Raw genomic sequence first — 14583 nt, 5'->3', positions numbered from 1 at the left:
CACATTTGGATGTCTTCTAATTCTGAACCTGAATGCAAGAGCACAATACAGTCAATGAAGCAGTGAGCCCAGGCAGCCATGGATCTTCACAAGCCCCAGGAAAACTCAACATTTAAAACTTTCTATTTAAAACACAAGGGCACAGCAAGCTCTTGGTCTGTATGGGAAGGTCATGGACTACAATTCCCACAAGCCCTTGTGACCTCTCCGTTCCGCGCAGCTTCGCGGTATAAGGGAGAGGGTCCTGTCAGGCGCACTCTTGTTGCATCATCAGCGTGCGCCTTCACCATGAAACTGGTTTGGACTACAAAAGTATGGCCGCTTCTGAGGCGGCGGTTATGTCTTCGTCGTCTTTGAAAACAGACACATGCCCCGTCCTTGAAACTGCAGGAACGGTCGCAGCAATGGCTGCGACCCCGCCAGCAAGGGCTGCAGCCGCGGTGGTTGCGGCCGCGGCCAGGACCGGATCCGAAGCCAGGGTCTCCAAGGCCGCTTTGGCTACCAAGCTGCTGTCCCTGAGCGGCGTGTTCGCCGTGCACAAGCCCAAAGGGCCCACTTCAGCCGAGCTGCTGAATCGGTTGAAGGAGAAGCTGCTGGCAGGTACTGCAGCCCGGGTGGGGACCAGGCTGAGGCGGTCGCTACGATAGGGGAAGCACATTAGGCTTTTTGCGACGCTCGTGATTCAAGAGACAAAAGGAAGGGAAAGGGAGAATGACCATTGAATTAGCTCTGGACAGAAATCTCGGGCATCTCGGGCTTGGACTTGCCCTGGCACGAACTCTTGTAGCCTACTTGGCAGTTGTAGTTCTCAGTGGGAGAAAAAAAACCTATACTTACACAATAAAACGCAGCCCTTGGGCGTGCAGACCTATTTTCTGTAATCTGATCCCTCAGGAGGCTTTTGTTGGGTTCATGTGGATGAACCCCAAAAGGAAGTACTGGCACTTACCCCCAAAGTTGCATTCCTCAAAATGTATTGGAAATGCAGATATACTTCGTTAACCAAGACTTAATAAAGTCGTTTTCATATTTTAGTGGGCCTAACCATTACTTAAGAGTCTCTTGTACAAATACAGATTCCTAATCCCTGCCTTGTCCGAGATTGTGATTCGGATGGTTCGGGGTATTTTTAGGAAACTGCAATTCTAAATAGTTGCTCCAGGTGATTCCAGTGTAAGTGGTTTATGGACCACGTTTGAGGGACACTACATATAACTTGGTCGCTAAGCTGAGAGTGTTCTTTTTATTGATTCGTTTATTCACGTATAGTGGGAAAATACTAGAAAAGCCTAAAGAATCACCCCGTTAATCAGCTCGGATGATTTCACACATAAAGCATCCAGGATCCTTAAGTTCATTGGACATATACACTAAACCAGGTCTGTGCTAGCTTATAGAGACTTGAAGATAAAAGATACTGTCTCTTACCTTAACTGAGCTGACAGCCTAGTGATTTCTGCACCCTGTGGTGGTAAAACTAGTTAGCTAGGTTATTCAAGGCTCTCCAGAGTTTGACCGTATTCTCTCTCGCCATTAAACCAGTACAGGGACTTTCTTACATTGTTTAGTGTCCAGTGGAAAACTTTACACTTAAAAAAATGCAAAAACAAATTATTCTCATGGGAATTATAACTGACAGTACAGATTTAAATGTTTATGGACAAATAGGCACACTCCTGCAGTTGTTTAATTCCAGTATGACGACTACTCATTCTTTTAGTAAAGTTTTGCTTTGTTGCCTGAAAGGATGACTCATTCAGAGGACGTCAACGTGAGGAACTGCATCAAGGATATGTATTGTGGTGTCATCATAGTTTTTTAGTTTTCCTGCATAGAACTGCTGCTTTCCTGATTTGTTAGCTAAACTCTGGGTTTCTTTTTTTGTTATCCTTAAGGTAATGGTTACCATTCTTTCAGACAAGTTTCTGACAAAGCCATATTCTGGCCTTCTGGCTAATCTCTCTAAGAACTGAATTTTCTTGTTGAATCTTGGTTAAAATGATTGTTTCAAGGCTGTTGCTAGGCTAGAATCTTTAGCTAGAGACATTCTCATTATCCTCGATTTCTATATTGCTTGTGATTGGCCTATTCTGTATTTATGTTAGTTAGGCTATGGCTTTCCAGATGTCATTATAACTGGCTGTCAGAATTACTTGGGAAGTATTTGAGACGGAGTTTCGCTCTTGTTGGCCAGGCTGGAGTGCAATGGCGTGATCTCGGCTCACTGCAACCTCCACCTTCCGGGTTCAAGTGATTCTCCTGCCTCAGCCTCCCAAGTAGCTGGGACTACAGACATGCACCATCAACTCTGGCTAATTTTGTATTTTTAGTAAAGATGGTGTTTCTCCATGTTAGGCTGGTCTTGAACTCACGACCTTAGGTGATCCACCTGCTTCAGCCTCCCAAAGTGCTGGGATTATAGGCGTGAGCCACCGCACTCGGCCTTGGGAAGGTTCTTAAAGATACCTACATTCTAATGCTAGCTGTGTTTGACAACCACAGTCAGTGGTTGTGTCCTCTAATGCCATTCCTTGTCTTTCTTGGCGTTGATTTCTGTTATATTACAATCCCTAATCTTTGTCTGTTGGGATCCTTCAAAGCCCTAAGTGTACCAGAATTTTATAGCTAGAAAATACTTTAATAAAAATCCACGAATACTTAGTTCAGTGGGGTGAACCAAATTCCCCACTTTATATAGTAGAGGCAGTATGTCTGCAATTTAGAAGGAGGTATATTTGGGCACAAAGGGAAGATAGTATATTTATGGGGCCTTCTTACTCCAAGGGGTGTCAAGTTGAAAATACAAAGAGTTCCCCAAAAGGTTTCTGTTAATTTATGGGTGAGAGATCCATGATGGGTTGCAAGTGACAGGTCAAGGGTTTGAAACCGAGGTCTGGCCTTTGAAGTTTATGTCAAAGCAGACAGCCATACCCTTCTAAGTACGGTGATGTCATAATTAGAGAATGATGCCAGGGTGTTCCAGAGACCATGGTTCTGACTCAGTAGAGTGATAATTTTGTTGGGAGGCCAAGCCATCTAGCATATCCTTTTGTCCATTTAATCTGGCTTCTGCATTTCCATTGTTGCTTTGATTTCCCTCCTGCCTTGTCTGTCAACTCATTTCGTTTTCTTTCCTTTATTTTCTTTCTACTCTGCGTCAGTGTTGATAAGGAAGGTTTGATGGGCTTGGGGGCAGGTATAGATCAATATAGCAGTTCCTGCTTTTCTCTTCTTTCTCACTTGATGTCTAATAGCCAGTACTCTCTCAATATGTTATATACCATCATCAAAACAATTTACATGTACCCAGAAGGAAGCACTGGCCCTGTCTCCCCAAAGTACTTGCAAGTAACGTTATTTTGCCTTATTTTTATTTTTTATTTTTTTTAAACAGCACAGGATCTCACTCTGTTGCCCAGGCTGGAATACAGTGGCACAGTCTTGGCTTACTGCAACCTCTGCCTCCCGAGCTCAAACAGTCCTCTCCCCTAAGCCTCCCCAGTAGCTAAGACTATAGGTGCACACCACCATGCCCAGCTAATTTTTGTATTTTATTTTGGGTAGAGACAGGGTTTCCCTGTGTTGCCCAGGCTGGTCTCAAACTTCTGGGTTCAAGTGATCCATCCATCTCGGCCTCCCAAAGTGCTGGGATTACAGACATGAACCACTATGCCTGGCTCACTTTATATTTACAACAGGAATATGAGATAAGCCAGGCTGGCATCCTCTTTTTAAAGATCTAAATGCTTAGGAAGTTAAGGTGCAACTTAATCTTAGCTGCTTTCCACATAACGTTTTGTTGAGATTCATTTCTTTAATGAATTGAAAATTTTGGTTAGGAGAGGGAGACAGCGAATACAGGGAGTTTGGGAATTTGGTGTATTTAGAAATAGCCCTGCATGAGATATACTCCCAGTGTTAGGTAGCTGGAGATACCAGCAAAGACCATGGAAGAGATTTAGAAATGGAAATTGAGGACTTTTAAAAGTATCTTTGTATATAAAAATTAACTTCTTTTCATGATTCTCTAAGAGCCCACCACTACCAAGAATTTACTAGATTTTTGCAGGTTAGTTTGGATATTTACCCACCTTTTAAAAATGCCATTTTTCTCTTAGAGAATGAATTCTAGTGTCTTGATAGCTAATTTTGGAATACTCTTTCTTTATAATTTAGGAAATATACCTTTTAAAATCTTTTCTTTACTAGTAATGAGGTCATAGTCTCTTAACATGTAAAGTTTGTATAATACTTTTTATTTGTTTTGAAAATGCCATTCCCTCTTCCTGCCAAGTTTATGGAAATCCTACTTAATTTGTCATGGTAATCACCTTTTTTTCATCCCCATTACTCTCGTAGAAGCTGGAATGCCTTCTCCAGAATGGACCAAGAGGAAAAAGCAGACTTTGAAAATTGGGCATGGAGGAACTCTAGACAGCGCAGCCCGAGGAGTTCTGGGTAAGAGATATGAAAGGAAATTAAGTGTCCACTGTCACTTAATATCAGAAAGAAACACTGGTTGAGAACAGATAGATTGATTAAAGCCTTGTATTTTTCACTCTACTTTGGAATGTTTCATATCTAATGGATATATATAGTGCCATCTTTTAAAGAAGCCTTTAAATCGTACAAGGCCTATATGGCTGTTAGAAATAGCTCCTTTTATGTGTGGATGGGACTTTGAAAAAAGGTTTCTCTCTGTGCAGAAAAGAGTTAACATAGCAGGCCTGAAATTACTATCTTTAGAAAGGTCTGCTTGCACAGTTTGCCCTTGGCTGGTATCTGGAAACTTGGATTTTAGGAGTGTTCCCACCCTTCTCTGTCTGATAAGGCTGGTTGGCTGTGCCTCAGATGTTTCTGAGAACACCAGCTTTCCTTCTAGGGATCTGGAATTTTGCTCCACTGCTAAGGCAGAGGGTGCCTGAGTGATCATCCTCTCAAGTCCCCAGTAAAAGCTGGGGCACTGGGGTCAGGCATGGTGGCTCACGCCTGTAATCCCAGCACTTTGGGAAGCTGAGGCAGGCAAATCACGAGGTCAGGAATTCGAGACCAGCCTGACTGACATGGTGAAACCCTGTCTCTACTAAAAATACAAAAATTAGTCGAGTGTGGTGGCATGTGCCTGTAATCCCAGCTACTTGGTAGGCTGAGGCAGGAGAATCGCTTGAACCTGGGAGGCGGAGGTTGCAGTGAGCTGAGATCACACCACTGCACTTCAGCCTGGGTGATAGATGGAGACTCTGTCTCAAAACAAAACAAAACACAGCTTTGGGCACTGAGTTTCTAATGAGCTTCCCTGAGCAAAACATTGCACACGTGTTACCGCTTTTTTTGTTGGAGAAAGCAGCACGCTTGAGCATCCCCTTACAGGAGGGAGAAAGGATAAGGAAGCTTATGCCCAGATTTCTCTGTGTCTTTATCTCTTATCGTCCAGCTGTGTAGTCTTACTACATCACTGTAAAAATCTGCACTATATATCAGTCTTTGAATGTGGGCTGGTCTTGGGGATTCCTGACAAGCTAGAAGGCTCTGTTTGTCTGCCTATCTCTAATCTAATCTCTGAAATCAACTCTCTTGAGAAGGGGAAGCTTGAGAGGAAGTCATTTTCTGCTAGAGATGTATTAGTTGACTATTTTATTGCTTGTGAAGGAAAATTAGTAGAATTGATCAAAGGGAATAAAAATATTTTATCCTTTTTTATTCTTTTTTTTTTTTTTTTAATATTTTACTCTGTAACTGCATCCTTGGTCACAGAACTACCTGCATACATTGGGATCCCTCTCAGTGCCCCCGTCCTCACATACGAGAAACAAACTTTTATGGAACAATACTCATCTTTTTACATGCTCTTGTATTTTATATTTTATTCAGTTTCATTTACAACAAAAATTAGGTACAAAGGAACAACAGCAAACCTTGATCTAAGCTATCCAAAGTAAATGAGTGCTTATTTAAAAGGATAAAATTGGTAAAGAAAATGGTATGCTTCAAGAACATTATAAACTATATGATTTTTGTATTTTCTAAAATTACAGATTTATGTTGGCAATAATATTTTTACTTGAGGTTAAAAATAGAAAAAATCAGTTCGAGACCAACCTGACCAACATGGTGAGACCCTGTCTCTACTGAAAATACAGAATGTAGCTGGGTATGGTGGCATGAGCCTGCAATGCCAGCTACTTGGGAGGCTGAGGCAGGAGAATCACTTGAACCCAGGAGCTGGAGGTTGCAGTGATCTGAGATCCCGCCATTGCACTCCAACCTGGGCGACAAGAACGAAACTCCGTCTCAGTAAATAAATGAATAAATAAACAAACAAAATAGAAAAAATTAGGCTGGACACAGTGACTCATGCCTATAATCCTAGAAATTTGGGAGGCCAAGGTAGGTGGATTGCTTGAGCCCAAGAGTCCGAGACCAGCTTAGGCAATATAGTGAAACCCCATCTCTATAAAAAATATAAAAATTAACTGGGTGTGGTGACACATACCTATAGTCCCAGCTACTTGGGAGGCTGAGGTGGGAGTATCACTGGAACCTAGGAAGTTGAGGCTGCAGTGATCTGTGATTGCACCACTGCACTCCAAAAAAACAGGCATAACAAAACAAAAACCCCAGCTAATAAGCATTTATTGAGCACTTACTGTATATAAGGTCTTCAGTTTTGGGCATTCATAAGTTCTGTAGTTTAATTCTCATTGTAACCTGTAAGAGAGGTTATTACCATCCTCATTTTACAGAAGAAGAAAGGAAGACCCTGAGGGATAAAGTAACATGTTCATTGTCATAGAATTAGTCAGTGACAAAGTCAGGATTTGAGGCAGATCTGCTCAGTTCCAAAGCATCTGCCCTGTTGTGGATGGCAGATACCTGGCGCTCCTGCTTTGTTTCTCATGTCCTGTGCTCTTGGCAGAAACTGGGGCTTCATGATTCTTATCAGCTTAGCACTTCAGTAGCCTGTACCAGTTGATTAGAGTTGGCTTCTGAGTTGAAGCCTATGTTCCTAACCCTTCTGCTTTACTGTTTTCCAGGCATAGCACCACAAATACAAGAAAAGAGAGGATAAGATCTGTTGCTTGTTTATGAATAGATCAATTCTATTAATTTCTAGTGGCGGTTCTTCATTGGCATGCAGAAAATAGTCATATTCAAGGCAGTGAATGAAAGTTTATTTTTTACCCTGAACCTAAGGCTAGCTTGTCCAACCTTTGGCCTGCGGGCTGCATGTGGCCTAGGGAGGCTTTGAATGCAGCCCAACACAAATTTGTAAACTTTCTTAAAATATCATGAGTTTTTTTGTGATTTTTTTTTTTTTTTTTAAACTCATCGGCTATTGTTAGTGTATTATGTGTGTGGCCCAAGACAATTCTTCTTTCATTGTGGCCCAGGGAAGCCAAAATATTGGATACCCTTGGCCTAAGGGATCTTGTTGAAGCTTCCATTTTAGTATTATGAAGGGGCTGAGATTTGTATGTGTGGAAGAAACTGTATTGGAAACAGTTTTCTGGTTGGAGGCTTAATTTATATTGATCACACAGGGACTTTTATGATGATATAATATGTTCACATGTCAGATGTATTAATTTTTCTTCTAATGCATGTGATTTCCAAGGAGAGAGAAAGTTTAAAAAATTGTTGGTGTTTAGTCACAGTAAGGGATGTTTGTTGTCCAAGTTAGCAGTTCTGGAAACTTATGAGAAGACGATTTTTGATTGTGTGGTAAAATAAACACTGGACTCTAATCATACTTCGGTTTGTACACTGGCTACTGGCTGCTTTAATTACTAACTTATATACATCCTAAGAAAATCCCATAACTTCACTGAATGTTTCTTCATCTCTTAAAAGAGGATAATGTCTACCAAAACTGAGTCAAAAGGTTTTCAAAAATATCTTACAAAATACCTATAGTATATAGATGTATACTTTAGCCTGTGAAGTGTTGTATACAGGTCTTTTTTATTTTTATTTATTTTTTTGAGATGGAATCTTGTTCTGTCGTCCAGGCTTGAGTGCAGTGGCGTGATCTCGGCTCACTGCAACGTCCGCCTCCCAAATTCAACTCCCAATCCCTGACTAGCTGGGATTACAGGTGACTGCCACCACGCCCGGCTGATTTTTGTATTTTTAATAGAGTCAGGGTTTCACCGTGTTGACCAGGGTGGTCTTGAACTCCTGATCTCAAGTGATCTGCCCACCTTGGCCTCCCAAAGTGCATGGTGAGCCACCATGCCCGGCCAAAAGGTCTTTTTTGAAAACAAACAAACAAAAGAAAACAAACTAAAACTGGACCTGTGCAAAAAAATACACTTTTACTTTCAACATTTTTTTTTGCAATATTAATGGTGCAGTTAAGAATTTAGCTGACAATTTAAGATTATAACCTGAAATTCAGGTTTATAATTCTATAGCATGATTGCTAGAGGGTTCACAAGTTTCTCAAAAATACTTGGTAGGCAGGCCGGGCGCAGTGGCTCACACCTGTAATCCCAGCACTTTGGGAGGCCGAGGCGGGTGGATCACGAGGTCAGGAGATCGAGACCATCCTGGTTAACATGGTGAAACCCGGTCTCTACTAAAAATACAAAAAATTAGCCGGGTGAGGTGGCGGGTGCCTGTAGTCCCAGCTACTCGGGAGACTGAGGCAGGAGAATGGCGTGAACCCTGGAGGTGGAGCTTGCAGTGAGCTGAGATCGCGCCACTGCACTCCAGTCTGGGTGGCAGAGTGAGACTCCGTCTCAAAAAAAAAACATGGTAGGCAAAATAATGGCCCTCTAAAGGTGTCCGTGTCCTAATTTCCATAACCTGTGAAAATATTAGGTTACATCACAAGGAGCATTAGGGTTGTAGATGGAATTGATGTTGCTAATCAGCTGACTTTAAGATAGATTATCCTGAAATTTCCAAGTGGACCCAATGTAATCATAATATTCTTTAAAAGTGGAAGAGGAGGCAGAAGAGAGAGTCAGAGGAGATGTGGCAGTGGAGGCAGAGGTTGGAGTAATGTGGGTTGCTGGCTTTGAAGAGTGAAGGGGATCACAAGCCAAAGAATGGGGCAGCCTCTAAAAACTGGAGGAGGCAAACAAACAAACAAAAACATGGGTCCTCTAGGGAGGCTCTAGTGAAGGATTCTCCCCTAGCACCTCCAGAGAAGAACACAGCCAAGCCAACCCTTTGATTTTAAGCCTAGTTAAACCCGTTTCAGGCTTCTGACCTCCGCAACTGTATGATAAAAAGTTTGTATTGTTTTAACCCAGGTTGATAATTTGTTACAGTAGCAATAGGAAAGGAATACTCTTGTTTATCATAAATCACTTAAAATGTAAATAAAATTTCTATATACCATTTCAAAAATTATTTTTTTAACTTTAGAGGTTATAGAAACAGTGGGAAAATTTAGAAAATACAGGAAAGTTGAAAATAAAAAATTACCCATTTTCCACCTTTCATCAATAGTTAACATTTTTGCCATACTTCCTTGTAGCTTTTTGTCTATGCAGATTTTTAAAGTTGAGCTCTACTTCACTGTGTGTACTTATATATCCATTTTTTAAACTTAACATTGTAACATAAACATTGTTCATGTTGATAAGCTCTTTGTAAACTTTATTTTTAATGGCTATAAAATGTTCCATCATATGGCTAAAATACAATTTGTTAATCATTTCCCTATTTGAGGTCACTGAGGTTATTACCAGAGTTTTATCAGAACTGATTTTGTGAGAGATGTCTTTCTAGATAGAGCTTTTTGTTTGTTTTGTTTTTAGTTTTTATTTTTTACCCACACATCTGTATCAGCCAGGTGTTTCAGATTCTTAAAATAGATTCCTACAATTGGAAAGACACGGGCCTTGTAAGATGATCTTATAGAAATCTGGAAATACATATATGTAGTCCATGCCTGTCCTAGAGAGACTCTCATCATAAACAAATTCTATCTTTTTGATTTGAGAATAGGATACTAGGACATTGGATTAGTTTGGAGATAGTTGTTTTTGTTTTTGTTTTTTAACAGAGAAGACATTTGAGTGAGCACAGAACACTTGGGAGATAGAGTAAGAGAATAGTGATTGTGCAACAGTGCATGGAAAACCCTGTCATTCATCCACTCTCTAAATTCTCCACACCTTTTCCAACGTGGTGCCTTTGCTCATGTTTTTCTTTTATAAGCTGCTCATCTCTCTCAGCACCTTTGGTTGTAGAAGTCCTACTGGCCTTTCCAGGTTCAGCTGAAATGCCATTTCCTACCTTTGAAGCCTGCCTGCTTGCTCTTCTATACTACTAATGTAAAATTTCATTTTGTTCTCCTGGTTTTTGTTAATATCTGTCTCTCTATTAGATTGTTAAATCACAGCTGAAGCCAGGTCTTATTTATTTCTGTACCTACACAATAAGTATTGAATACAATTTTGAATGATTGAAGGCAAAAAATGCTAAGTAAAAATTCTGTCTGGGAAACTAACCTGTGAATGAAAAGCTGCTGGTTGGCTAGGTCCCAACTCCAGGTAATTTTTCTATATGCCACCACCATATTAGTCTTCCTAAAATTCTGCTTTCACTAATCACCTCACTTCAGTGGCACTTGGTTATTCTTAGGTATAAAATGACAGGATTAAGCTGGGTAACTCTAAGATGCCTTCTTTTAACACTGATACCCTGTGTTCAGTTGATAAACCCACTGTTCTCATGCTTGTATCTGAGAGTTTGTGCAATTATTTTCTTTTTTAGAACATGCTTCTCTTCTCTCTGTTGTGTTCCCTATACATCTTTCAAAGGCCTAATACAAACTCTGAAATGCTTGAATGAAGCATTCTCTGGCTCTTTAGTCATTTAGAATGCTCCCACCTTTGCCTTGCTATGGCAGCTGTTCTCTCTCTGTTCATTTTGACACTTAATCATATACTATCATATTGTTATTTAGCATTTTTCACTCATTAGGCAACATTTCTTGAGCACTGTATTTTTCTGTTTTTTATTTTCCTGATGAGATTATAAGCTGTTTTGAAGTTAGGAAATGTGTCACAAGTTTCTTTGCTTTTCCATTGGAAGTATTCCTCTTGGGATTATGTTCATAGTAGTTGTTCAAAAAAATATTGTTTGGGGATTTATTTGATTGGAATCAAATTACATTGAATCTTTCTTGTTTGCCTCATCAACAGCAGTATCTACAAGTTCTGTCATTTGAAGACTATTATGCTCTTCAGAGGATTACTTAGGGCAGACTGTTTTGATCTTAGACCTTGAACTATATGACTTAGAAGGATCAATACAGATGAGTGTCATAGAAGTTTCGAGGGGGTTGGAATAGACTTTATGAATGAGTTGGGGCTTGAGCTGGGCTTCAAAGGATTGACTTTGGATACTTTAATAAGGAGTTGGTACTGTAGGCACTGAGACCCTACTAAGGATTGTTTGGGGGGCTTTGTAATGTGAAAAATAGGGTTTCAGAAATGGTTAAGAAGTGGTATGAATTGGAAGAGGAAGGGATAGGATGTAGAACTGTCAAGTTTGCAGTGATGCAGGCTGTTGGCAGTGAAAAGAAAGCCTAGGTGAGTTAAGGTGGCAGAGGGAATGGAAAGGAAGGGGGTCAGCTCTTAGACCATTTGGTTTGAATCTTACCTCTACCAGGTACTGGTTGTGAGATGCTGGACAAAGTTCTTAGTCCCTTATTCCTGTTTCTTCATCTATCTCATCTGTCAACGGGGGTAATTATACTATCTTTTAAAGTTTTTTTTTCTTTTAGATGGAGTTTTGCTCTTGTCACCCAGGCTGGAGTGCAGTGGAGTACAGTGATACCATCTTGGCTCACCGCAACCTCTGCCTCCTGGGTTCAAGCGATTCTCCTGCCTTAGCCTCCCGAGTATTTGGGATTACAGGCATGCACCACCATACCCGGCTAATTTTGTATTTTTAGTAGAGATGGGCTTTCTCCATGTTCGTCAGGCTGGTTTCAAACTCCTGACTTCAGGTGATCTGCCCTCCTCAACCTCCCAAAGTGCTAGGATTACAGGTGTGAGCCACCATGCCTGGCCTTTTAAAGTTGTTATAAGGATTAAATGGGATAATGAAAGGAGAGCATTTAGAGTAGAATCTGATACATGGTAAACTCACTGAATGATATTTGCCGTAAATATTGAAGATATTTTTTCCAGTTTGCCAATCAGCACTCCTTGTTTGCTCTTATAATTCTGAATTGTGGTTGTATTGTGTTCTTATGCACAGTTATATCTGTTGATGACAGATATTTCAATTCTTACAAAAATGTGGCTTCTTACAAAAAGAGAAGTGACTAAATCCTCTCACCCTCACCCAGTGAAATGTGTTGTTGTATGAATAATGTTTGAAATTTAAGAGAAAGGTAGGCCATTGTTGTGCTTTATATTTGGTCTCTGTTAAAATACATTCTTCAGCCTTCATTTTACCTTGTATTCTTCTTTGTGTTAGACTGAGTTGTTATGTTTCTCTTTTCTTGATTGTATATACTGCTGGGTGCTAATCATCTTTAAATGGTTCATTAGCTATGATAATGGCTTTTGCTTTGTTTAATAATGAATTCTGTCAAAAGACTTTATCATACCCACTTGAACATGGTTAATTGTGCCATGTGTTTTTCACTGGTGCCCATATAAAATTCCAGTGTGTCCTTTGAGATTGTTCTAAGGCTTCATTATCTAGTGGGCTGGGTTGAGGTTTCTACTGAGTTTAATGCTTTGAGAATGGGGAGAAAGGTCTTCTCATCCCTTCTTTAGAGTTTCTTATTTGCATGACAAGTTCAACTGTTTGGAGTAATAGGAGCCCTGAAATTTTGCTAAATATATGGTCTTTCCCACTTCACATTACCTAAGCCGGGAAATTATGACCAAAATATATAGCTATTTTAAAAACCTAGTTTTCAGAACAGAGTGTCATAATATTTCTTTCTTTGATTTGTAGTTGTTGGAATTGGAAGTGGAACAAAAATGTTGACCAGTATGTTGTCAGGGTCCAAGGTAAGAATACTGAAATAGTTCTGTTTTTCTTTAATGTTCTTAATGACTTACATGTATTGGATTTTTACCAAATAGAAAAATAAACTGAGTAAACTGCATGAATGGGTATCATTCCTGAGTATTAATTATGTCTATGAACATATCTGAGATTGAAAATATCGAGACCGAAAATTGGAAATTCTTAATTGAAAACCAACTAGACTTAAAGGAACAATGCTACAGTGCTCATCATTTAATAAAATTATATTTGGACTTTTAAAATATCATATTTCTTAGATGATTGGGACTTAGAGATCATAAACGCTAGTGGCAGACTTTTTTAAACCTTGGAATTTTACAGAAACAGTACCATTTTGTAAACCTACGCCCTTTTAGCAAAAATATGCTTTGTTCAATGGTTATAAAATGTTTATTAAAGAAAAGAGTAGGGCCTCTTTAAGATGATAAAGTATGTTCTATGAGAGTAACCTTGAATAGATCCAAAAGCACTTTTCCAGGCACTTGATAGAAGAGAGAAGGGGTTATTTGGAGGCAGGAGAGGCTGGAAAGCTGTGAACTGCTGGTAGAAGGGGTCTCTTCCACCTCTCAGAGAGATAATGTCTGTATCCATATGAGTAATTACGTGCTGGTTATAAGTGCCGGGACTAAGGGCCAATGAAAATGCATGTGCAAAGAAGATTAGTATGCCAGGAGGTAGCAAAAAATTTCATTATGTTCCTGGAATAAACTTTGTTTTAAAACTGTTGCTCTAAATGTAATATAAATTATTGATAAAAGACTCTTGTTTCTTTAAAAGAATCTGTAGTCAAAGACCATTTAAAACAATTTTCAGTTCATTGCAGACTGATTGATGACTTTTGTAAAATATAATTAAAATATTATGAAAATGTAAAATTGCTAAATAAGTTTCTACACAATCTCATTTTCTGAACTTATTGCAGATACTGGCCTGTGGAAAACACTTGACGTAGTAGTGGTTTAAGTATTAAAATAAAAGCCCTGGCCAAGCGTAGTGTCTCATGCCTGTAATCCTAACACTTTGAAAGGCCAAGGTGGGCAGATCACTTGAGGTCAGGAGTTTGAGACCAGCCTGGCCAACATGGTGAAACCTGTCTCTACTAAAAATACCAAAAAAATTATCCAGGCGTGGTGCTGTACACCTTTAATACCAGCTACTCTTTAGGCTGAGGCAGGAGAATCACTTGAACCCAGGAGGCGGAGGTTGCAGTGAGCCAAGATCATGCCACCACATGCCAGCGTGGGTGACAGAGTGAGACGACTCCATTTCAATAAATAATAAGTAAGGTAGGTAGGTAGGTAGATAGATAGATACATAGATACATTGATTGATTGATTGATAGATTTTAAAAAGCCCTGGAGAACATACTGCATGTGATATCTCATTTTGGTTATCAACTGGCATAAAAATCTGTGTGCCATTCACTTGGAAGGAATCTCAGTACCTCTGATAAATGAAGGGTGGCTTGCTTTGTAATCTTCAAAATATTGGTGTTGAAAAATTACAGTGTAAACATTGCGTTAGAATGAAGGCGTTTGACAGTTTCTCATTAATATGTATATTGTGCTTAAA

At 39.8% G+C, this 14583-nt stretch overlaps 1 protein-coding gene across 1 annotated transcript in view; it reads left to right on the top strand.

The window, feature by feature from the left end:
• The first annotated feature begins 259 nt into the window (after nucleotides 1–259).
• Nucleotides 260–14583, top strand: part of TRUB1 (TruB pseudouridine synthase family member 1) — a 39280-nt gene continuing 24956 nt past the window's right edge. Inside the window, exons 1-3 of the mRNA XM_023206661.1 lie at nucleotides 260–600; nucleotides 4360–4458; nucleotides 12937–12992. Of these exons, the coding sequence (XP_023062429.1) occupies nucleotides 315–600; nucleotides 4360–4458; nucleotides 12937–12992 (441 nt within the window). The 5' untranslated portion in view covers nucleotides 260–314. The remainder of the gene's footprint in view (nucleotides 601–4359; nucleotides 4459–12936; nucleotides 12993–14583) is intronic.

The sequence above is a fragment of the Piliocolobus tephrosceles genome, chromosome 9 (assembly GCF_002776525.5).
Source record: "Piliocolobus tephrosceles isolate RC106 chromosome 9, ASM277652v3, whole genome shotgun sequence".
NCBI lineage: Eukaryota > Metazoa > Chordata > Mammalia > Primates > Cercopithecidae > Piliocolobus > Piliocolobus tephrosceles.
The sequence above is the reverse complement of the archived record's forward strand: the minus strand, read 5'-3'. Positions and strand labels throughout refer to the sequence as shown.